The 23353-nt window shown below is 33.2% G+C and overlaps 3 protein-coding genes across 4 annotated transcripts; 2 read left to right on the top strand and 1 right to left on the bottom strand.

The window, feature by feature from the left end:
• Window positions 1-2556: 2556 nt before the first annotated feature.
• LOC111890788 (uncharacterized) lies at window positions 2557-4146 on the top strand. Of its 2 annotated transcripts, none has more exons than XM_023886875.3 (3): window positions 2557-2714; window positions 3540-3753; window positions 3863-4146. In XM_023886875.3, exons 2-3 carry the CDS (start codon window positions 3545-3547, stop codon window positions 3951-3953), a joined length of 300 nt encoding a protein of 99 aa, XP_023742643.1. In that variant the 5' UTR covers window positions 2557-2714; window positions 3540-3544; the 3' UTR covers window positions 3954-4146. The 2 variants fall into 2 exon arrangements, with proteins under 2 accessions (XP_023742643.1, XP_052627830.1); XM_052771870.1 differs by having other exon boundaries at window positions 3536-3753.
• Window positions 4147-5592: 1446 nt separating this feature from the next.
• On the top strand, window positions 5593-7821 carry LOC111890787 (uncharacterized). The gene is made up of 8 exons (XM_023886874.3): window positions 5593-5748; window positions 6156-6305; window positions 6458-6640; window positions 6724-6812; window positions 6904-6968; window positions 7124-7226; window positions 7313-7423; window positions 7497-7821. The coding sequence occupies exons 1-8, from the start codon at window positions 5652-5654 to the stop codon at window positions 7620-7622; spliced, it is 924 nt and encodes a 307-aa protein (XP_023742642.1). The 5' UTR covers window positions 5593-5651; the 3' UTR covers window positions 7623-7821.
• A 2662-nt stretch (window positions 7822-10483) lies between these two features.
• Window positions 10484-14021, bottom strand: LOC111890803 (wall-associated receptor kinase 2). Its single transcript, XM_023886889.3, has 4 exons — window positions 13441-14021; window positions 12970-13347; window positions 12687-12857; window positions 10484-11860 (listed from the first exon to the last, which is right to left on the bottom strand). Exons 1-4 carry the CDS (start codon window positions 13973-13975, stop codon window positions 10635-10637), a joined length of 2310 nt encoding a protein of 769 aa, XP_023742657.1. The 5' UTR covers window positions 13976-14021; the 3' UTR covers window positions 10484-10634.
• Window positions 14022-23353: the final 9332 nt, after the last annotated feature.

The following is a 23353-nucleotide window of genomic DNA, read 5'->3' as shown; positions in this document are numbered from 1 at the left end:
ACCTCGGTATGTTGAAAAACACAGCTCGACACCATATATACAACAGAGATGATTAAACCATATAAAGTGGAGCACAAAAATATCAAAATAAAATGTGGATACAAACAATTATGTAAGGAGGAGGCGGACAAAAATAAGACTTGAAAATGTATCCTATAGAAATTAATATAACAAGATTATTAAAAGATTATGTAAAGGGCCAAAATGTAACTTTAAAATATTGTAAATGACCAAATGTATAAAACACTACTAATTTAACTTTAAAACTATCAAGGATGAAAATTGTTAAATATAAAATAATTAATGGGAAAAAGTATTAATATGAAAATCTTATAACATGATTTGGTTTTAGTAAATTTATTAGATTTGAAAATAAAAAGACCAAATGAACAATAAAACCTCCTCACAAACCATATTGGTATTTAATATATATATATATATATATATATATATATATATATATATATATATATATATATATATATATATATATATATATATATATATATATATATATATATAATACTTGGATATTGATAAGCCTTAAATTAAAATTTGTTTACGAAAAGCATAAATTTTACCATAATTTACGAAAAAGCCTCAAACTAAAATTTGTTTACGAAAAGCATAAATTACTTATCTGATTTTATTAAAGTCCCGTTATTTTACCATAAATTACGAATAAGTCTGAAACGAAAATTTAGTTTAGTGATGATTTTGCATTTTTCGCCATGTAATATATATTTTACTGGTTTTATCGTTGACTTGAACACCTAGTTATTAAATGAGCTGATGAGATGAATATGTTGGGTTATATAATGTTATGTTTACCATAAAACTTGATATCTTGATGCATTGTATATTTTTTGGAATATAAAATGCATCCAACGAAGACTGTAATAATTACATAAACTAGCAACAATTTCATCATTTTTATGTTTATAAGAAATTTCAAATTGTCTATTTAAACTTATGTAACCCAATATATCTATCTAATCAAACATCAACTCATTTCCTGCTGTTTTTTTCTTCCTGAAAATACATATTTTATTAGTTTCATTGTTGACCTAGATACATAGTCATAAATGAGTCGATAAGATAGATATCAAAATTTATAGTCAATTTAGTATTATATAACCTATCGTATCCATCTTATTAGCTGATTTAATGACTAGGTTTTCAAGTCAGCAATGAAACCAATAAAATGTATATTATATGGAGAAAATGGTCAAATCATCATTAAATTTTAGTTTGTGACTTATTCGTAAATTAAGGTAAAACAATGAGACTTTAATAAAACAAGTAAGTAATGAAATCGATAAACCGGAAAAAATGGATAAAATCACCATTTTTATCGGTAATTTATGTTTTTTCATAAATGAATTTTAATTTGAGTTTTTTTTCATAAACCATGGCAAAATTTTAAGAGTTGTTGGTTAAGGGGGTGTTTGGATAAGAAAAAAAAGGTGTTTATTGCTTATTCTCACAATAAGCTAACTATGAGTGTTTGGATAAAATCCAGCTTATTAAGCTAAATAAGCTAACTTTAATAAGCATCTCTCCCCATACTTATTGTTTATTGCTTATTTCCACCACAAATAAACTAATCCCTATTCTAATCTTTATCTTTATATACTAATAAAAGAGTAGCTCTTTTGCCAAGTGTCACCATATTAGACATTTTAATTAATGTGTTGCCACTTGTTAATCTATTAGTTTTCCATTTTAAATTTATTAAACCTCCTCATTAAGGTGATCCCATTTTAAAATTTAAATTTTAAATTTTAAATTATTGTTTTCATTAATTCACAAATAAAAAATATCTAATATATATTAAAAATTAATTTTATATATTTATTTGAATCAATGATTATAATTTCACATAACTAATAAAAAATATCTCTTAAATTAATAATTTATTTAAAATAACTTATTAATAATTTTGAGTTTTTACTATAAAAGTTTGATTAATTTTATAACCGTGGTTCCCACGGGTTATAAACTAGTAAAAGAATAAATTTAATCTTATGTTGACAAGTGTCATGCAATTAGAATTCCTCATTAATGTTACATACAGTATCATTTATCATGCCACTTGTCAACCTATTAATTTGAAATTTTAAATTTCCAAATTAATTACATTAAATTAATAATTGATTATCCATTTCAAATTTTAAATTTTCTCACTCTAATTACATTAAATTAATAATTGATTCTTAATTTTAAATTTTAAATTTTCACTCTAATTATATTAAATTAATAAAATTAGATTGAAAAATAAAATAAATTAATACATATTATAAGATGATATAGCTTTACGTATTTATTTAAATCAACGATTATAATTTTATATAACTAAAAAATATCTTTAAGTAATAACTTATTTAAAATAATTAATTAACAATTTTGATTTTTTAATTTGAAAATTTAACTAATTTTATAACCGTTGTTCTCACGGTTATAAATAATAAACTAATCCAAACTCCCAAATAAACAACTCAAAATAACGGCTGATTTTGAAGGAGCTTGTAACTTATTAAAGGTAAAATGACATTAATGCCCCCAAAACCTATACGTCGTTCACAGTTCCCTCGTTCAAAGCAGCCTCCACAGCTGCAATTTCTCCCCCACCTCACCGCCGACCCTTCTCCGATCTCCGCCTGCAGACCTCCGCCTCGGCTCCAGCTACAGTCTTCGCCTTCTCCGATCTCCTGGTAAGTCACTTTCTTTTTTATTGGTTCAATAGAGCGTATGCTTGTCTGATTCGATGAAGCCGCTGCAATTAGTTGTTCGATTGGTGTCTAATTAGTGTGTGATTCCTGTGGTAACTCTCTTTCTTTTTCGAATCGTGAAGCACATTGACCTATTTTTCTGGTTCGTTTTTTCTGGAATCGATGAGCCTCTGTGTGTGTGTGATTTCTAGGTTTAGTAGAAGAGGCAATGTCTCAAAAAATTCTGGAATCTGTTAAAAGATCGAACCTACATATTCAGCCTTTGTGATTTCTGTTTGAATTCTGTATCATTTCTGCGTTAACTAAAAGATCCAAATGTCTCTTTTTTTTTTTTTTTGGAATCTGTTATACACATAAGAAAAAGAATAAACCAATGTTGTGGATTGTGTGATTATCTGTGTGATTTATGTCTATTTGCGTCAATGATAAACAACTATCCTAAATTGCTAATATCAAGGGCTTCGATTTGGGAGTCTCTTAAAGGATTGAGTGGGGTGTATAAGGAATTGAATGCAAAACCTGAAAATGAAGAATACTTGTATAATACCGAAATAAAAGCGAAACTTGAAAACAAACTATCACTATATGATTCATGGGGTAGCAGAAAATGCATACAATGTTCAGACTTGAAGTACACAAATCAACACAAGGGTTAGACTATATGCATGCAGAATGGTTAAATTAGACCTAAAATGAATCCCAAACGACATTTAGAAAGAAGATGAGCTTAAGAAGCATGTTTATGCTGCATTATTGTTATGAATTACTGAATGTTGAGTTCTTTTGTTGTTGTTGGAATGGAGATAGGAAAGATGAGCTTAAGAAGCATGTTGGCTGACGCAGCCATTAGAGGAGTAAATGAAGCAAGGGCAAAGATATTTGGTCATGTACTTAACACAACTGGTCAAAGATCTGCTCATAAAATTTTAAGAAAGAAATTCATTGGTGAAAAAGTTGCTTCATGGTATCCAAACGACATCCAGAAAGAAGACCCCATGGTTGTCGCACGCAAAGAACAAGAGTAATATTTCTCTACCTCTCTCTCTCTCACACACACTTCAATAACAATAAATATTTATATAATTTAATTTTGTGAGAAGTGAGGATATTTGTTTGTTTAATTGATGCAGGCGTTTATCAAAACTTGAAATGTTGAAGCGTCGAGGAAAGGGACCCCCAAAGAAGGGGCAAGGAAAGCGTGCTGCTAAACGTAGTAAATAGAAATAAAAAATGAAATGAAATGAAATTAGGTTTTATTGCAAATGCAAATGCAAATTTATTTTCAGGGATTTCAATCATCATTAGAAATGAATGTTGAAATGTTTAAGCCTTTTTGAACTTTCATTGGCTTTAATAAGCTGTTAGCTGTATGTTGTTTTTGGCTTGTTTCTTAAAAGGTTTTTTGTCAGGTTAATTATATGTAGTTTCATATTTTTCACAAATAGGCCCCATTCATCAACTCCATTTGCCTATTTACATCTCACCATTTACACAATCTAAACTTACATGTTTTTTTTTGTTGTAAGTTTATTTGCAATCCAGATGCCAAATAAAACCAAACAAGTCAAATGTCTCGACTTACCAAAAAATAACTCATCGTCTTGATTCAAAACCCATTAAATCCAATATTTCAATAAAAGTATTATATCTCATCCAAATATGCAACCCAACTTTCTCAGAGGATTTATAGTTCATTAGCGATGTAGCACACAAACCTTTTGTTAAAAAATAATATTAACTATAACTAGTTTTGTTTGAATTTATGATAATAAAATATTTCATAATGTAAAAACATAATAATAATAATAGACCAGCAGGAATTTTAACACTCACATATTTTTGAATAAAACGAATAAAGGTTATAAATTAAATCACTAATAAGAAAAACTGAGTTTTTTATCAATAAATTAACATAAAGCAGGAAATACTCGTTTTTATGTTTATTTTTTATCATATATGTATACGATTCTTTATTTGTCATTCTAAAAGAAAACTATCTATTTTGGCTTTATTTTATTCATAGAAAAATAAACACACTAACTTCATAAAATTTTCTTTTCAAATAAGCACCAATATTGACATACTTGTATAAATTTTCTGGCTTTGTAAACATATATCCCGCTTTATCTGTTCCTCATTGGTCATTTTTTATTGTGAATGTTGCAATAACTTTCAAAGTGGTCTTTTATTATATTGTTTGAAATTAACCCCATTTTTTAAAGTGTGATATTAACAAAATATATCAAATATATATATATATATATATATATATATATATATATATATATATATATATATATATATATATATATATATATATATATATATATATATTTCAAAACACTTTTCATTATTTCATACTAGTTGTGAGATCCATGTATTAAATGAGTTAATTTAAAAAAAAACTAAATATAAAGATTAAAATATTTAAGAACTTTGAATTTTGAAGAAAATAAGAAAAATAATGAATTATTATTATTGAAATATTTTTATCTTTTAAATTTAAATAAATAAACAAAAGATACTAATGAACTTTAATTTGGAAATTTGGAAATTAATAAGTAAGTTCATTAATAAATTTGAAATCAATTTATTACTATATTTATTACAATTATTATATTAAAACTAATAAAATGACATGTGAAAATAAAATTAATTTAAATAACCATAAATTGATATTTGACGAATTAAATAAAAGTGTGACATGTAGAAAAAAAAATCTGATTTATTAGAATAGAAGAAGATGGGTAAGAGGATAAATAAAAATAAAATAGTAATTTCTCAAAAATAAATATGACATGTTTTATACAAATATATTATAAAATTATATAAATTAATAAAATTTTTATCTGTACTACATGAGTGCATCTTCTTCTCTACAGGATCAGGTTTAATCGTCGTTGTGTCTTAAATGAAGCTATGGCGGAAGCAGCAGCTACAGTGAAATCGATCTTCCTATATCCAATCAAATCTTGCAGGGGTATCTCTGTTTCAGAAGCACCCGTTTCTTCCACCGGTGAGTTTCATTCTCCTCCTTCACTTGTACATATAAGTCACCCAATCCCCCCTTCTCGTTTCATTACATGGCGTACTTTCCGAATTAAATTAGGTTACATTTAAGTTCATCAGTAACTTTCTGTAACTATTTCCTTTGCACTACTGTCTCCCGCGGAAAATGAAAATTTGGGGCTTGAGAATTGAAATTAGATTTTGTCAGCATGATTTTAAACTGAATTCAGGAGTGACATTCCTCGAGTTATCATGATATTTGAGGGTTAAACATTCTCCTAAGAGATTTCTAGATGTCATTCTATGTTTCGGTGTTGAGGTCATGTGTTTTCTCTTTTTACTGGAAACTTGTTGTTTTTGATTATGTAATTGAACTGATCAAGTTTGAATCTAATTTAGTGTTAATATTATTAGGGTTTATTTGGGATAGACAGTGGGTTGTTGTGAACTCGAAAGGAAGAGCTTGTACACAAAGAGTGGATCCGAAGCTATGTCTGGTTGAAGTAGAGCTACCTGAGGGTGCAGTTTCAGTGGGTTGGATCCCAAACAAGACCTCCTACTTAGGTAAATAACACCAACATTAACACCCTCTCATCATCTCATTTTTCTCTACTTCTTTTTCAAATCTTAATTTCCACCATTTTCTTTTTCATCATAAACCCAAACATGTCGAACAACATGAAGCAAAATTGATATATAATGTAAAATTAATTCAGTGATAAGAGCTCCTGGGATGGATGATCTGAAGGTGCCATTGTGTAGACCTCCACAAAGTCAAACATGTGATGGTGTGTCAGTTTGGGAGTGGTCAGGATCTGGTTTGGATGAGGGAGATGAAGCATCCAAATGGTTCACCAATTATCTTGGCAAACCTAGTCGCCTTGTACGCTTTAATCAAGGTACGTAATTCCATTTCCATTTCTCTTAATGTTTTTCTTTTTGTCTTAATCGATTTAATAAACAAAGTTTTATGTGTATGCAGAATTGGAGACTAGAGTGGTGGACCCCGATTATGCACCTGGATTCAGAGTTATGTTTTCTGATGGATATCCGTACCTTGTAGTGTCCCAGGTTAATTTTCAAGTTACTAGTTTTTAATTATTTATATCAAACTTTTATTAAATTTGATTTCTAAAGTTTTAACGTATTTTTTTTTTGTCAGGGATCCCTAGATTCATTGAATGATGTTCTCAAGGAACCTGTACCCATAAACCGTTTTAGACCAAAGTACGTATCATATTTTATACATTCAGTATGGAAAAGTATAAAACAGAAAAAAAAAAAATACTTGTATTTTCACCATTTTATCGATTTAGTCCCTTAACAACATTTTGTATTTTCACCATTTTATACCCTTATATACATATATTTACATATTTCAGCATTCTGGTTGATGGTTGTGAACCGTTCTCTGAGGACTTTTGGAAAGAGATTAAGATAAAATATTTAACATTTCATGGTGTCAAACTTTGTTCCCGATGTAAGGTAAAACAATACACCTGTGTTTTCTATTGAAGTGGGTCACTGTGTACCTGATTTATTTACATCTGATAAGATGGTTTTCTTTTCAGATACCCACAATTAATCAGGAAAATGGAGTTGTGGGTGGTGAACCGACTGAATCTCTTGTAAAGTTTCGGTCTGGGAAAGTATTGTGTCCGGATCGAAAGGGGCAAGGGAAGGTAACATTTGTAATCAAATATTTTTTGTTAAATTTTCTTTTTATGTGATATTTAAAATGTTTTTTTTACATAGGTGTACTTTGGACAAAATATGGTATGTGCCAATGTACATGAAGAGGGAAATGAAAAGATAATCAAAGTGGGAGATCCGGTGTATATCATCAAGATGTTATCATCGTATGATGGTACATCAACTTAAACTCTGGCCTCATAACAAAAACAATGTCAGAGTTTCGGTTCCAATGTGTGTTGGGTAATTTCTGTTATATCAACCACTTAGTGGGTTGTGTATTTGATTTATATCTTGAACTTGAATGGTGTTTTAGAATAACCCATTTTACAATGTTAGTGAAAAATCTAAACCCAAAATCAACGGTTTGAGTTCTGTTTTGGCTTTATCCGTTTTTTGGTTTTCGGTTAAAGGCTTTGCTCAACCCTAATATTGATAGTGAAAGGTTGAGGAAGGACATTAAACTCCATTGACTGTGTTATAAATTGAAGTTTTGGAAAAAGTAACTCATAACTTTCTTATATCTAAATTTCTTATTTCTTTGTAAATTGGACATTTGTAAAAAGTAACTCATTGATACCAACCATGAAGGTTGGTACTGTTAAACTTATATCAGGTTACCTATTCCCATACCATTATTGAACTAGTGTTGTAATGGAGTAAGACTCACTAACAATTAAACTAAACCACGAAATATATTACCAGAAGAGAAGAAGATAGAGTGGTGAGTTAGAAACGGTGTCGGAAACCTAGTCTCCGATTAAGAAGGGGAAAAAGCCTCTATGAATGGGAGAGAGAGGAGGATAGAAGTGGTGGTGGGGGGTTGGTGTGGTATTTATTTTATTATTATTATTTTTTAAAAATAACTTTTACTTAATAAATCTAAAAAGAAAATAAAAAGAGTAGATAAGTCGTTTTATATGGGTAAAAGACCAATTACGATAGAAATTGAAACTATGGGGACCTTTCATAAAACCGAAATGAATTAGGGATCAAACTTGATATTCTAAAAAGCCACATGGATTATTTGTGAAGATTTGGATAGAAATATTGATGAGAGGGGGTTAAAGGGTAAATTATGAGGATGCCAACTGTAAACGTGAAGATGGTGAGTCTCTTTACCTCACATAAATCATTTTTGACATATTGTTTTTCTTGTCATATTAGCTACTAGATGTGAAACCCGTATATTATACGGATTGATTAAAACAAAATGTTAAATAGAAATGATTAAATGAGAAATTTATTTGAATTTGAAATTTGAAATAAATAAAAATTATGAGAAAAAAAACATGCAAAAAATAAATAAATTAAAATTATTGTTTAGTTATCAGACTCGTATACTAAACAGGTTAATTATAACAAAATGTTAAACACAAAGGTTTAAATTGTAAATTTATTTGAAATTGAAATTTAAAATTTAAAATTTAAAATTTGAAATTAATATCATTATGATAGGTTTAATTTATGGAAACTAATTAATAATATATTAGAAAAGGAAAATGAAATAAATGACAAGTGGAAAATAAATATATATCTAAATTATGACAAAATGACATGTGACAAATTGAATGAGAGAAGGACATGTGGCAAAATCATTCTTATTTATTATGGTAGATTTGGAACGGTGGTGTGATTTCTGACGTGGCAACCTAAAGGAACCGTGAACACTGTCCCATGGACTGATGGTTGTACATCTATTTTTCGTATGTTTATTTGTTCCGCTAAAATCTTTTTTTAATGCTTGTATTTTATTAATAATTGTCGTTTATATTTATTGTTTTTTAGGAAATTGTGTTTTTTTTATTTATTTGCTGAAAACTTATACTTAGTGTTTGACGTATTTTTTAAATGTGTTTATATTATGTTTAGTGTTGAATAAATCGATGGAGGCATAAATTTGAATGAACTTTTTTTTATGTTAAAGTTTGAGAATATTTTCTTCCAATTTTATGTCGTAAACTTTATTTAGCATTTGAATATATATTTGTGACTCTTTTGATTGGGACATGTTTTTTTATGAGTAGGGATGTAAAAGAACAAGAATGAGGGTTCTTTATGTTCGTTCGTTTAAGTTAGGCGAACAGACACGAACACGAATGGATAAACAAACAAGTTTTTTTTATTTATTTTTAAATTATATATTAAGTTAGGCGAACAAACACGAACACGAATGGATAAACAAACAAGTTTTTTTTATTTTTTATTTTTAAATTATATGTTCATTCTTTTAACAAATTACATTGTTCATGTTGATTTGTTTATGTTTGTTAACATGCTAAACAAACATAATCGAACATAGATAAACACATATAATTAAACATATATAAACATAAACAAAGATATATGGATATATGTATGAACATAAAAGGAATTTAAATGAAAATATAATAATCTCAAACATAACTAAACATATATGAACATAAAAGGTACTTAAATGAACGAACAACATAAGCATGACCATTCTTCATGTTCGTTCATTTATTAAACAAACGAACATAAATGAACTTCCCGATGAACCGTTCACGAGTAGTTCGTAGAACGTTTGGTTCGTTTACAATCCGAAACATGAGTTAAGAATTTGTGGGATATTCATTGCCAATTATGTTGTTTAATTCGAGTGTTTTCCTTAAAATCTAAAATCTCTCTAAAAACTCCTAAAAGCTTGTTGTCGAATACATATAATTTGTTACAAATGCGGGAGTAGAATTAGTGGGATATTTATTGCCAAATCCATCACTATTTACTATTTAGTGACATAATAGTCCACCATTTTTTATTGGACACGGTAAACGAATTAAACGGAAGTCTGCTCGTAATATTCACCTAGCACCTCGAGTTCACTTTACAGGGCAAACCAAGCTCCCATATATAGAGATTTCCAAGGAAAAATTCTCCACAATAGGCACCACAAGAGATGGTTTAAGGGAATCGAACTCCCAACCTCACGCCCTACGTGATATAAAACCATGTGCATCAAGAGTTAGGCTGGGTATCACTTGCAAATAGTCCGCACGCTTGATTTAGTTTTCAGTTCAACATTTTGAAAATATAAAAAAATAACTATTTATCAATAACCATTTGTAACAATTACAAGCTGATAAAAGTTATAGGTGAAACCAATAAAAAAAATAGTCTGATAACAATCGGATAACATTGTAAGAAGCTTATTGATTATGTCATTCGTGCAGAAATATGTGATCATCTAGGTTCATCAATAGGGTATAACGAACGAAATTGATCTGAGCTATAGAAACTTGATGCCTCTACCGAGTCCATAAATGGATTTATGGAAACATCATAAAGGTCCGAGTGTTCCCCCTCACTCATTCTGCTCAAACCATCTTCACTACCTTGTTGACTATTAACCCATGGTTGCTTGGTGAATTTCCTTAAACCCTCTAACTGCATAGCCACTTCCTTCATCGTTGGCCTATCATATCCGTTCATATTGAGGCATCGCTTCACAAGTGAAGCAATTGCTTGGAGTTGCTCAAGTGAACCCTCTCTAACAACTCGAGGGTCAAGAATTTGAAACAAGCTATTTGTTTTCATAGAAACGAGGAAATAAGCTGCTAAGTTTCTTTCTGCTTGAATCCGCTCCATGGAAAGGGGCTTCTTACCTGTTAGAAGCTCTAGAAGCACAATTGCAAAGCTATAAACATCACTCTTATCTGTTAGTTGACTTGTATGAAAGTATTCAGGATCAAGATACCCTAATGTCCCTTGAACTAATGTCGTCACTTGTGTTTGATCCAAGGGTATCAATCTTGAAGCACCAAAGTCTGAAATTTTGGTGACCAAGTGGTCGTCTAATAAAATATTGGCAGATTTCACATCTCGATGAATGATGGGCTTTGAAGCAGCTGAGTGAAGGTACGCAAGTGCTCCAGCAGATTCAATGGCTATTCTTAAACGATTATCCCATGATAACCAAGCCATTCCACCATTAGTGTGGATATGATGGAAGAGAGTGCCATTAGAAACACATTCGTAGACTAGCAATGGGACTTCACTCTCCAAGCAACAACCTAAGAGCTTCACAACGTTCCTATGGTTGATTTGAGTAAGAATGACAACTTCATTGATAAACTGCTCGATTTGGCTTTCATCCATAACTCGTGACTTCTTTATTGCAACAATATTTCCATCAGCTAAGATGCCTTTGTATACAGTCCCATAGCCACCACGACCAAGAATCCGATCTTCTGAAAAGTTTTTTGTCGCCTTTTCTAGTTCTTCAGTGGTGAAAATCTTTGTTGATTGATTCACACCACCGCCTTCATTGGTATCTATTTGTTGTTTCAACAACATACCACCATTTTTCAGGAAGTATTTCTCCCTCAGTTTGATAACCTTGCGTCTCTGATGGCTGAAATATAGCCACCCCACTCCAATCAATATAGACAAGAATCCGAACCCCATTCCTGTATATTGGATACATAAAAGTCATCATTCGTCAGTATGGTTAAGTAATATAAAAAACATCTCTTGCTATAATAATAATGTAATTAAAAAATCTACTCAATTATAGCATTATGATCCGATTACAAAACAATTTTCACTACTATAATTATAATGAGTCTCTTTCTTATCATAAACATTACGGTATCTGTAGAGTTTTCAAAGTATAATATGCTAATAAAGAAATAAAAATAAAAATAAAAATAGAAGTTACTACTATGTTATAATTAGGTAACTTTTCAAAATGTAGTACATGTTTGGATAAAGAAAAATAAAAGTAAAGTTCTATATTACATAAGAGCATCCACAATATATGATGTAATAGGAGATTTAAATAAGATATGTTTCAAAAAAGAGAAATAAAAGTAAAATGCTATATTACATAAGAGCATCCACAATATAAGATGTAATAGGAGATTTAAATAAGGTGAGAAAATTAGTTGTCATTCAATAAATGAAATCATGAAACATTACTATTATGAAATGACAGATTGACATTCAATAAATTTAAAGTTCACCATTGAATTCTTCAATAAAAAAAATTACGAAACTTCTCTAAGTCTTAAATAAATGTTTAAAACATGTTTCATTGTACTTTGTAAAATTCAATGTATTATGGGGAAAAAAATTGAATTAGTTTTATGGAATAATGAATGATTATGTGGGAATTTATTAAACTCTTTCGAGTTCAATGCATTGTGGATGTTATAAATAAAAATGCATTGTTATTTCTGGAATTTAGCTTAATAACGAAAAAAAGCGAACAAAATTATATATGAATTTCCTCACCAAGAGACAATTTGAGGACCGGGGATTTCGAATTTGTGGCCCTGCAACCACTCCCATCCTTTGTTCCATCTCCTTCGTATCCATGAGGGCACGAACAATTGAAACTTCCAGGAAGATTTGTACAAGTCCCGTTACACGGATTATTGTTAGGATCCGCACATTCGTCAATATCTACAATTAAAACAAATATAACTAATTAAAAAAGAGGAATATAAATGTATGTTATATGTCATAGAAAGGCAATATATGTACATAGCAAATGTTAGTACTAGCTACTACTAACCATGGCAACCAGGAGGAAGATAAGGATTGCCTTCATAACCACTTTCACAAGAGCACCTATACCCTCCTTTCCCACTAGTAAAATCCACACAAACACTATTCTGTTGACAATAATAATCGGTTGTTGTTTTATAGTCCTTACAACTCCTACTTCCGATCACCCAATTCAGCACCACCGGGACAGTTTCAGCCGTCCTACTGACAAAATCAGGATCCACAAAATCTGAGGCACCCCGAAACGTAAATGCACTTTCCTCTCCAAGAAACGTGTAGCCGCATTTGTTGAAAGACCAGATTTCTGTATGAGCATTCAGTGTGAATACGTTTGCGAGATAAGTCGTTAAACCATTTGGCACACTCGTTGAGCAACACCCCATGCCTGTAAAAGAAAAAAATGGAACTAGCTCTTTAATTATTGGATCAAGAAAACAACATATGATTAGATTTATCCGAAGTGATGAAAAACGAAAACCTGAACATGAACCAACGGGAACATCTTGAACGTTAGAGCAAACAGACACGCATCCACTGCTGAAGTTCTTGCCTTCGATCCCTGAGATCGGAGATACGAAGGAGTAGTCGTCGCACCCAACGGCTATCACTTTGTTCAGTTCCGATATCGTGAAGTAGGAGTTTTGCACCACAAGCCCACTGGCGCTATCTTGAATCACCGAACCCGTTTCATTGTAGCACTTGGTAGCGACGATGTTTTTGACTCTCACGTGTTCATCGGAGATATCCACCACCTCTACGCGGTGGAACTGTGAATCACCGGAGTAAGAAAATAGTTCGGCTGACAAGAAGGGTTTCGGGGGATTGAAGGATGTGTTGCAGGTGATGTGGAACCAGGGTCCAACGGAGCACCCGGAAGCGATGCCAAATGGGTATGGTATGGTGAGGTTGCCGCATTTACTTGGGCAGCCGGGAAGGGTGATGTTGTTACCGGTGGTTGCCGCCGGCGAGAATGGGATACAAGATAGAAACAAGAGTAGAAAGACTGAAAGCATTTTGGTTGTTGGTGAATGGTGATGATCAAATTGAAAGTCGTTGACGTGAAGGTTTGCATTATAAGTTGTTTTTCACGGTTTTCATATCCGTAGCTTGGTCAAAGATTTTTTTTTTTTTTTTTTTTTTTTTTTTTTTTTTTAATTCAATATTTTGTTTCTATTATTAGTTTTTATTCAAATTTATTTTCATGATATTTCATATCTTTTCGTTATCTTATTATATATTAATGTATTTTTAAGACTCTGAAAAAAAAAGTTAAAGTATACATTAATTTAATTTATAAGATAGTTTTTTGTATTTTACTATTTAGTAAAATCATCAAAATAATTTATTTTACCTTATGAATTAATAGTTTTTGATAAACTATTTTAAAAATAGCCTTAACAAAAATTACTAAGTTTTCTTAAAATATTCCGAATATGTGATTAATGTTTTTTTTAGTTATATATCTAAATGACTAAATATATATTTATGTCATTTTACATTTTCAATATAGCTTTTAATAGCTATTTTTACCGAACAATATTAATTCATAATCTAGGTTATTAGTTATCCGTTAATTATAAGCTAGTTTTTCAGTTAAAAATTAAATTTTTAGCTCGTCTACAAATTGCACTTAAATTGTAATTTTGTTTCAACTTTTGGTGTTATACTTATACATTAAAAAGAATCTACTAGTTGTACATTATGTATAGTAGGTTGTGCATGGTGAAAATGTTAAAACAAGTTGACGATTAATAAGTGGTGAAAATGTTAAAACAAGTTGACGATTAATAAGTAGAAGACCGAATAACATTAGCTTGTCATAATAATATAATGTCAACTAGGCCATGTGGCATGAGTAGGTTGTTGACTTTGCATCTCAAAGCAGAATTATTTGTATTGTGCGCTTACGAATTGGTCAAAGTCGCTCATTGTTTGATCTTGGTGATATAAAAAAAAACATGGCTTACATTTGATATTTTATTAATTTCGATAATGTATTTAAAATATTGTAGTGATATTATTTATATTTCTCATAGAAAAACAACAATTTTTACTAATTAAAACAAAAAAAGTATTTTATCATAAAAAAATCAAAGAACTTAATTTAAAAAATTATGAATACACGTTCCACATTTTTATTTGAGTTACTGTAGGAAAAATCCTTCAATTTTCACCTTCTATGAAAAAACGTCACTTTTTCATAATTTAATACCAAATAATGTACTAAACTTTTCACCCTTGGGATTTTTCCCGGTTGCAAACATAGCAAAGGATTACCTTTTCATACAGGACAAAAATTGCTTAAATGAAATCATGACATAGCATAAACGATCAAATAACATTCAAGATAAAGTGTTTTCTTCCTAGTTGACGACCCCAATTGTTCCTGTACAGTATACGTAACCCAATTTGTATTATTGTATAGCTTAGCCCATTATATTGTATAATCGGCCAACGGCCCATTTCTATTGTATTAATGCATGTAGAAGTTGGAAACAACACATCAAGTTTGGTTTACCCTAGAGAGAAATTGTTATGATCATCACTTTCCTGATTTATAACTACATTCCTACTGTAACACCCAAACTTTTAACATAAGATACACCTAAATTTTTTTATTAATATTTATAAAAAAAAAGCACATTGGTGTATGCTTACATTAATAATCCGGTACAAGTAATTATCAGATCGGTTAAAAAAATTCAATGATCCTAGCCAGGTAGAATTATCTCTCTTCCTTGATCCTTAATGATGATACACATAATATTTATGTCATATAAATACACTGACTCCTAGATGTATAGTTACTTGAAACTCATTTAGCAATCAAGACTCACAATTTCTCGTTACTTAACTTATCACACTCTATTTCTTTCTCTCTCTCTCTCTCTCTCTCTCTATATATATATATATATATATATATATATATATATATATATATATATATATATATATATATATATATATCCCCTTTCTCTACTATCTTTATACTCATTCACATTCTCCCTCCCTCCTTCTCTCTCTCTCTCTCTCTCTCTCTATATATATATATATATATATATATATATATATATATATATATACACACACACACTTATGTTCTCGATATCTCTCTTTCTTTATACTTACACTATTTCATTCTCTCTCTATTTTTATATTCATACTCTCTCTACACTCACTCATACCTACACACACGTATACTCACACTTCTTCTATCTTTATACTTACACTCTCCCTCTCTCTATACATATACTCTCTATATCTCCCTATACTCACACTCGCTCTATCTTTATATTGTTGGTGATTTTAGTGTCACCGGGAATTTTGGGTAATTGGAACTAACATATGAGCTAATGGGATTATTATTTGTGCTCTTTATTATATATTCGATGAATACGGAGTGCATGGATATATAAGATCGAATTTTATGTCGGTGTGACAAAATGGTGGGGTCAAAGGGGTCGCGCCCCTTTGTAGGGTACTAGGGGGAGCACCCCTAGCAGGGTACAAAGGGCAGATCAGGTACAATAGTAATCCTATTAGTCTACGTTGGCAAGAGGTTGAGTTACTTGGGAAGTCCATCAGTCTTAGAAGGTCATTCGGATGCAAGTTGGATAACCAATATGGAGGACTATTCCTCAACAAATGGTTGGGTGTTCTTAATTGGGGGAGGTGTCATTTCTTGGGCTTCCAAGAAGTAATCTTGCATTGCAAACTCGACTATGGAATCTGAGTTTTTTGTATTAGTTGTTGTTGGTAAAGAAGCATAATGACTAAGGAATTTAGTCTATGAGATAACTTAGTGGTCAAAGCCGATATCACTCATCTCTATCCTTTATGATAATACAACTGCCTTGGCTAAGGCTTACAACCAGGTTTATAATGGAAATTCTAGACACTTAGGTGTTAGGCATATTATGATTTGAAAACTAATCATGAATGGGTGATTTTAGTAAAGTTTGTGAAATCGCAAAAAATTGGCAGATCATTTGACTAACGTTCTAACAAGAGACATAGCGTAAAATTCTGTTATTGGGATGGGATTAAATTCAATTTAATTTGCTAATTGTGAGATGCCTAATTCCCTTATAATATGAAATTAGGAGTTGAATTCAATGCGGAAAGCTCACACTTATAGATTGGAACACATAGAGTATAAGTCCCAGGTATGTGTTCGGTTCTACAGTTGACTAGGTTGAAGTTTAACTTCTTAATAATTCCTTTTATAAAATGTATGTGCAGATACATGAAGTAAAGGAATTATCTACCTGATTGTGAAATGTAGTCGTATTTCAAGAGGTTGGGGATTTGGCCTTGATACAATCATAAGAGGATTAGGACATACGACTTTATAATAGTGTCAAGTTTTATTATTCTAGAATGTTCAATAAACTAGTATGTATTTTACTTTCAGTTATTCAGTTGGGTTGAAGAGTTTAATTCTTAAAACACCCAATCTCGAGTATTTGAATTGTTTGATACCAAGATATGAATTCAATAGCTTCGACATTTTCATTTATGTATTGGTTTGGTTTGTTTAGATAATGTTATGTTAGTTCATGGGTTACACTAAAATGGGGGAGGATGGTTGGTGATTTTAGTGTCACTAGACATTTTGAGTAATTGGAACTAACATGTGATCTAAGGGAATTATTATTTGTACTCTATATTATATGTTCATGAATGCAGAGTGCATATATATAAGATCGAGTTATAAGCCGGTACGATAGAATGATGGGGGTCAATGGGGTTGCGCCCCCGTGCAGGGTCCTTGGGACAGTCCCTCTAGTGGGCTCTAAGGGGTGGAGCCCCTGGCGGGCTGGGTCGAGGGGCAGCCCCCAAAAGGTCTTCGGAAAATTGAGTTAGTTTCATTATGCAAAAACCGAATTCTAGATTATGGTAAGATTGACAAATCTTGTTAGTTTTGGAAACCATTGATTAAACCATTAAATTTGTGATTCTCCTAACTAATTTAGAAGATAGAAATCCTAAATTGTCATGCATATATACAACTCCTCTTTTGAGCAGTATAGAACCCTTCGAAGCTCCCTCTCTCTCTCTCTCTATCCCTCTCTTCTACAACAAAATCATAATCCGTCTAGCAATTTGGCTTGTGTTTTTGTGCCTAGATACACAAGTGTCCTTTTGGATTATCCTAGCCTATATTTCCTGTAACTTAGGCATAAGGTGGAAATATCAGTTTGGAAAGTGACCTTACATGATCCATTAGGAATCCGGATCTCCACCATCACCCTAATGAGATTCCCCCAATATATTCTCTCTATACTTTATACTTACATTTCTCTTTACACTCATAAAATCTCTTTACCTTACACTGTGTTTATTTCTTTAAATCTTAGTTATACTAACTCTTCGATTTGTATAATAATATTCTAATATATTTCTTAGTAATAGTCTCTCCTTAACTCCTATAGTAACATAAACTATATATCTCAACCATAGTCACTCAGTAGTGCAACTTTTAATACTCTCTTTATATTTTGATTATACTCATTAATAAAATATTATATTTCGCTATGTATAACACCCGTTTTCTAGAATAGATCAGATGGAGAGTTAATGGGATTAAAGATGAGGCTTTTGGAGAAAAACCCAATGTCAAGAAGTGGTGTTTGGATGACCACAACACGACATGGAAATTTAATGGAGACCGTGTCTAGCATGGTTGCCAGGTGTAACGACCCAAGTTTCAAGTCCAAAAATTTCATTTAATTAACTGACTCATAAAAATATTCTTAAGAGAATACTGTGAAATCACATCATCTCATAAAACAATGTATCATATCTGAAAACCCAAGTCATAAAAATAGTAACATGTCAGAGTACAATCCCAGAATATCCACAGTGCAGAAAACAATGAGTGTGTGTATGATGTGCCGCTACCGCGCCAGCTCCTTCCCCTTCGCTGAAGAGGTACCTAAAACCAAAACTGTAAACTGTAAGCATGAAGCTTAGTGAGTTCCCCCATCGTACCACATACCGTACAATCACATAATGTACACATACTGTCAAGCATATCAGGGTGCCCGACCTACCCCTTCGGTCCTCTCGACCGGATGCTGCCTAGCATACCTGGGTGTTGTCCTCCTCTTCGGTCCTCTCGACCGGATACTGCCCATCATATCTGGGTGCTGGCCTCCCTAGCGGTCCTCTCGACCGGATACTGCCTAGCATACCTGGGTGCTGGCCCCCATTTGGTCTTCTCGACCGGATGATGGGGACTATTTCACCCCTCTACTACTACTACATAACATGTAAGACATAACCATATTCTATCTAGTATGACTGGGTATGACCACCCCCTTTGGCCCTATCGACTGGTAACCTTGGGGACAATCTCCCCTACTGCTACTAGCATCTAATATCATATCATACTAGCTCATAACATATCAGGTAGTAGCAAACCTAGATAAATATCACAAAGACAATCATCTAATATACAACTCCTACTGGTGGGCCGGCATTGGTGCCTTAGACCCACTTCTACTGGAAGGTAACTCACCTCGAATTAGTAGCTGCTGATCTGCGCGGGAACTCTCTGTCTGCTACTGCTGCTATGGAAATCCTCCAGCTATAATTCCCACAAAACACTCAATCAGACTCTGATAACTACCCTTATGGTAGAATGACTATTTTACCCCTGACCTAGTCAAAGTCAAGCTAAAGTCAACTTCCAGTTGACCTGACTCGCCGAGTTGGGCAGCCAACTCTTCGAGTCCCTCTCCTTTTAACCGTCCTTATCCATGAATCCACTCGTCAAGTTTAGCAACGACTTGACGATTTATCCTCCTTTATGAAAAATGAATGAACCTTCATCCGACTCGCCGAGTTGTATGAAACACTCAGCGAGTTCACCTTCATCAGATGAACAAGTTCTGACCTTAACTCACCGAGTTGTATGAACAACTCGTCGAGTTCATCTTCAACCATAAGGAAATTTCCTTGGACTCGCCGAGTCTGTTCATGAACTCGCCGAGTCCCATGAACTCCAAGTCTAATGCTAAGTCCAAAATGTTGGGTCACTCCTTTGGTCCTTATACCACCTCTCTAGCACCCAAATGGGTTCCTTTGACCCTCGACAGATTTTGGGACTTTATGCCTTCGACTCACCGAGTCGATAACGTCCCAGTCTCATTTCTCGATTTCTGATGTACAACTCTCATCCAAATGATAGATCTAGACTCCTAAGATCAATCTAGCACGTCAAGTTACAAACTTTACGTGCATGCATGGGATTATGAGCTCAAAGGACCCCAAAATGGCTATTATGTTGCAAGGGACCTTCCATGGGTGCAAAAGAAACCCCAATCTACCTTGTGACCCCTCCTAGGTCCAAGATCCAAAGTCTTGACCCCCAACCATGCTTGCAATCATGGTTGGTTACCTCATTATGGCTTAAAAACCCTAAATCTTCCCCAAAAAGGGATCTAACAAACAAACATGCAAGGTACAGACTTTATACCTTTCAAAGACTACAAATGATGTACCAAACTCGAATCCTTCAGTCTCCTCTTGATCCTTCTATGCTCTTCCTTCTTCCTTGTGGTCAAAACCCACAAAAATCACTCAAAAGCCTTAGATCTTGCACCAAAACACTTAGGGTTTGCTATGGAGGGTTTCTGGAAGCACTAGGGGCGAGTGAGGGCTGAATGAGACGATTAAATAGGGTGCAAACCCTCAGATTAGGGTTTTTTCCAGTCAGATCCTACTCGTCGAGTCCAGACGCCGACTTGACGAGTCTGATACTTAAGTACCGCGACTGATATGGGCTTATTTAGTCATAGAAATCATTCATTATCTTATTAATTATTGTTGATATTATATCATTTAATGGACAAAAGGTACTTAATTAGCTTAATATTTCAATTTCAGTAATAAAAGACATGCTCGGGTGAAAAAGGAAGAGGATTTGAGTGATTGGAAGCTTGGAGATTGAAGACCGAAGAAAGAAGGATGTTGCTGGACAGTTTGACCCATCGTCAGTGTTTTGTCCATATCTCATGAACCGTAACTCCGATTGACGAGATTCAAAATGTTATGAAAACTAGACACAATTTCGGACGACTTTCGTGTTTTGAGAAAATGTTGATTCCAAGTAAACTCAACGAGTTTTTACCAAAAACTCGACGAGTTGGTTAGAATGTTCCAGATTCGAAGATGCCTTGCCGTACACGCTGTATACGCGGATTATCGAAAAAACTCGACGAGTTTTTGGTGAAAACTCGTCGAGTTGACGCTGTTTTCAGAATTTATATATAGAAACTCTTCTCATTCGATCCCTAACTTTTTGTGGAGGCTAGCTGCGACTTTTGAAGACCAGAAGGGTTCTTGGAGCTGCTATTTTCGAGATTGCAACATAAGAGACAATTTAGAAGAGAATCAAAGGCAAAAAATCATTCTTCTTTTATTAATCTTTGTTTTGAACCATGTTTGAATCATTAGATTTTGATTTTAGGTTATTACTTGTTGTAGATATGAGCTAAAAGATTTTTACTTCTGTTTGGATGAGATAATCTTATGAACATGGTTTGATTGAGTGGTTGAATTGATATTAATTTGGTTATTCATCTTGTTAAGCTTATTAAAGATCCTTATGTATTGATAATAAATGTTTTTAGTTAACAAATAAGTGATTGAGTTGCATGAACATCTTCTTGATTACTTGATTCATATAGTTTTATGAATATAAGATTGTATGCCTAGGAATAGTGAATATGAAACTAGGGTTAACTATAAAATATGTAAATCAATGTGTGAGCATGTGTGATGAACATCTATACATGAGTTGATTGAATTGAACAAATTTGATTAACTATTATTATAAGTCTTTCTTGATACGAATTGAACACTAGGAAACTTGTTAATTTAATCACTTGATCACTGTTTGAATTAACTTGTCTACTAAAGGATTGGTAATAATGAACATGAACCCAATCATATTAGGAATCGGTAACCATTGATGTATTAATTCACTGCACTTGCCACGAAATCAACCATAGGAATAACTGACTCGAATCTAAACAGAAGTCGCTTTTATCATTGAATCTAGTTGTCCTTTCTTGTTCTTCTTAGTTGTTAATTGTCTTTGTTTGAAAGTTAATTGATTGATTAAGTTTCTAGTCTTGCAAAAATAGAGAAACCCCCTCTTTTATTAATTGTTTTTAATTAGGTAATACTAGTACTTAATTTGATTGTTACCGTTCCCTGTGTTCGATACCCTACTTGCTTAAACTAAACTACTATCGATAGGTACACTGCCTGCGTGTGTTTGTTTACATTTGAGTTTGTTAGGATTAAAACTAGTTCGTTTCATACACATCAGCGACCAATCCCGCTTCGAATCGACGAGTTGGGCCTCAAACTCGCCGAGTCCCAGGCCAAGAATGTAAAGCACTTAGATAAAATACATACCTGGAATCAGGTGCTACAAATCTCCCCCACTCATTTTAGACTTCGTCCTCGAAGTCTGCTGGTCGATCCTGGAAAAGCTCTGGGTAATGCTCCATCATCTCATCCACCGACTCCCAAGTCCACTCCGAGCCCTTCCGATGTTGCAATTGCGCCTTCACTAGCTCAACCCTCTTGTTCCTCAGATCCTTCGACTTCCGGTCGAGGATCGCTACTTGCTGCTCAATGTAATTCAGGCTGTCATCAACCTGAATGTCCTCCAAGGGTACCACTACTGAGTCGTCCACCAGGCACTTTCGCAGCTAGGAAACGTGGAAAGTGTTGTGGATCTAACTGATTTCGGTTGGCAGATCCAGCCTATACGCCACCTTGCCTACCCGGGCTATAACCCTGAAAGGTCCAATATACTTGGGGCCCAACTTGCCCCGTTTCCTGAATCGAATGACGCCTTACCAAGGCGACACCTTCAGGAGAACCATATCCCCGACTTGGAACTCCAGGCCCGACCGATGCTTGTCGGCATAACTTTTCTATCGACTCTAAGCAGTCTGAAGTCTGCTCCAGACCTGATGAATCCTCTCTGTCGTCTTGAGCACCACTTCGGTGCTCCCCATGACCCTCTGGCCAACCTCGCCCAAGCATATCGGGGTCCTGCACTTCCTCCCAGATAACATCTTGAAGGGAGGACGATCGATACTCACATGATAGTTGTTGTTGTACGAGAACTCAGCCAATAGGAGGTAAGTATCCCAACTACCTCTGAAGTCTAGCACACACGCTCGCAGCATATCCTCCAGAGTCTGGATGGTCCGCTCGCTCTGACCATCCGTCTGCGGGTGAAAAGGTGGTGCTAAAATGCAGACGAGTACCCAGCTCGTCATGAAACTTCTTCCAGAACCTGGAAGTGAACCGAACATCTCTGTCTAAAATCACCGATACTGGCACCCCGTGCCGCACCACCA

The sequence above is a fragment of the Lactuca sativa genome, chromosome 5, assembly GCF_002870075.4.
Source record: "Lactuca sativa cultivar Salinas chromosome 5, Lsat_Salinas_v11, whole genome shotgun sequence".
NCBI classification, from domain to species: domain Eukaryota; kingdom Viridiplantae; phylum Streptophyta; class Magnoliopsida; order Asterales; family Asteraceae; genus Lactuca; species Lactuca sativa.
This window is presented reverse-complemented; position numbering and strand designations above follow the sequence as displayed.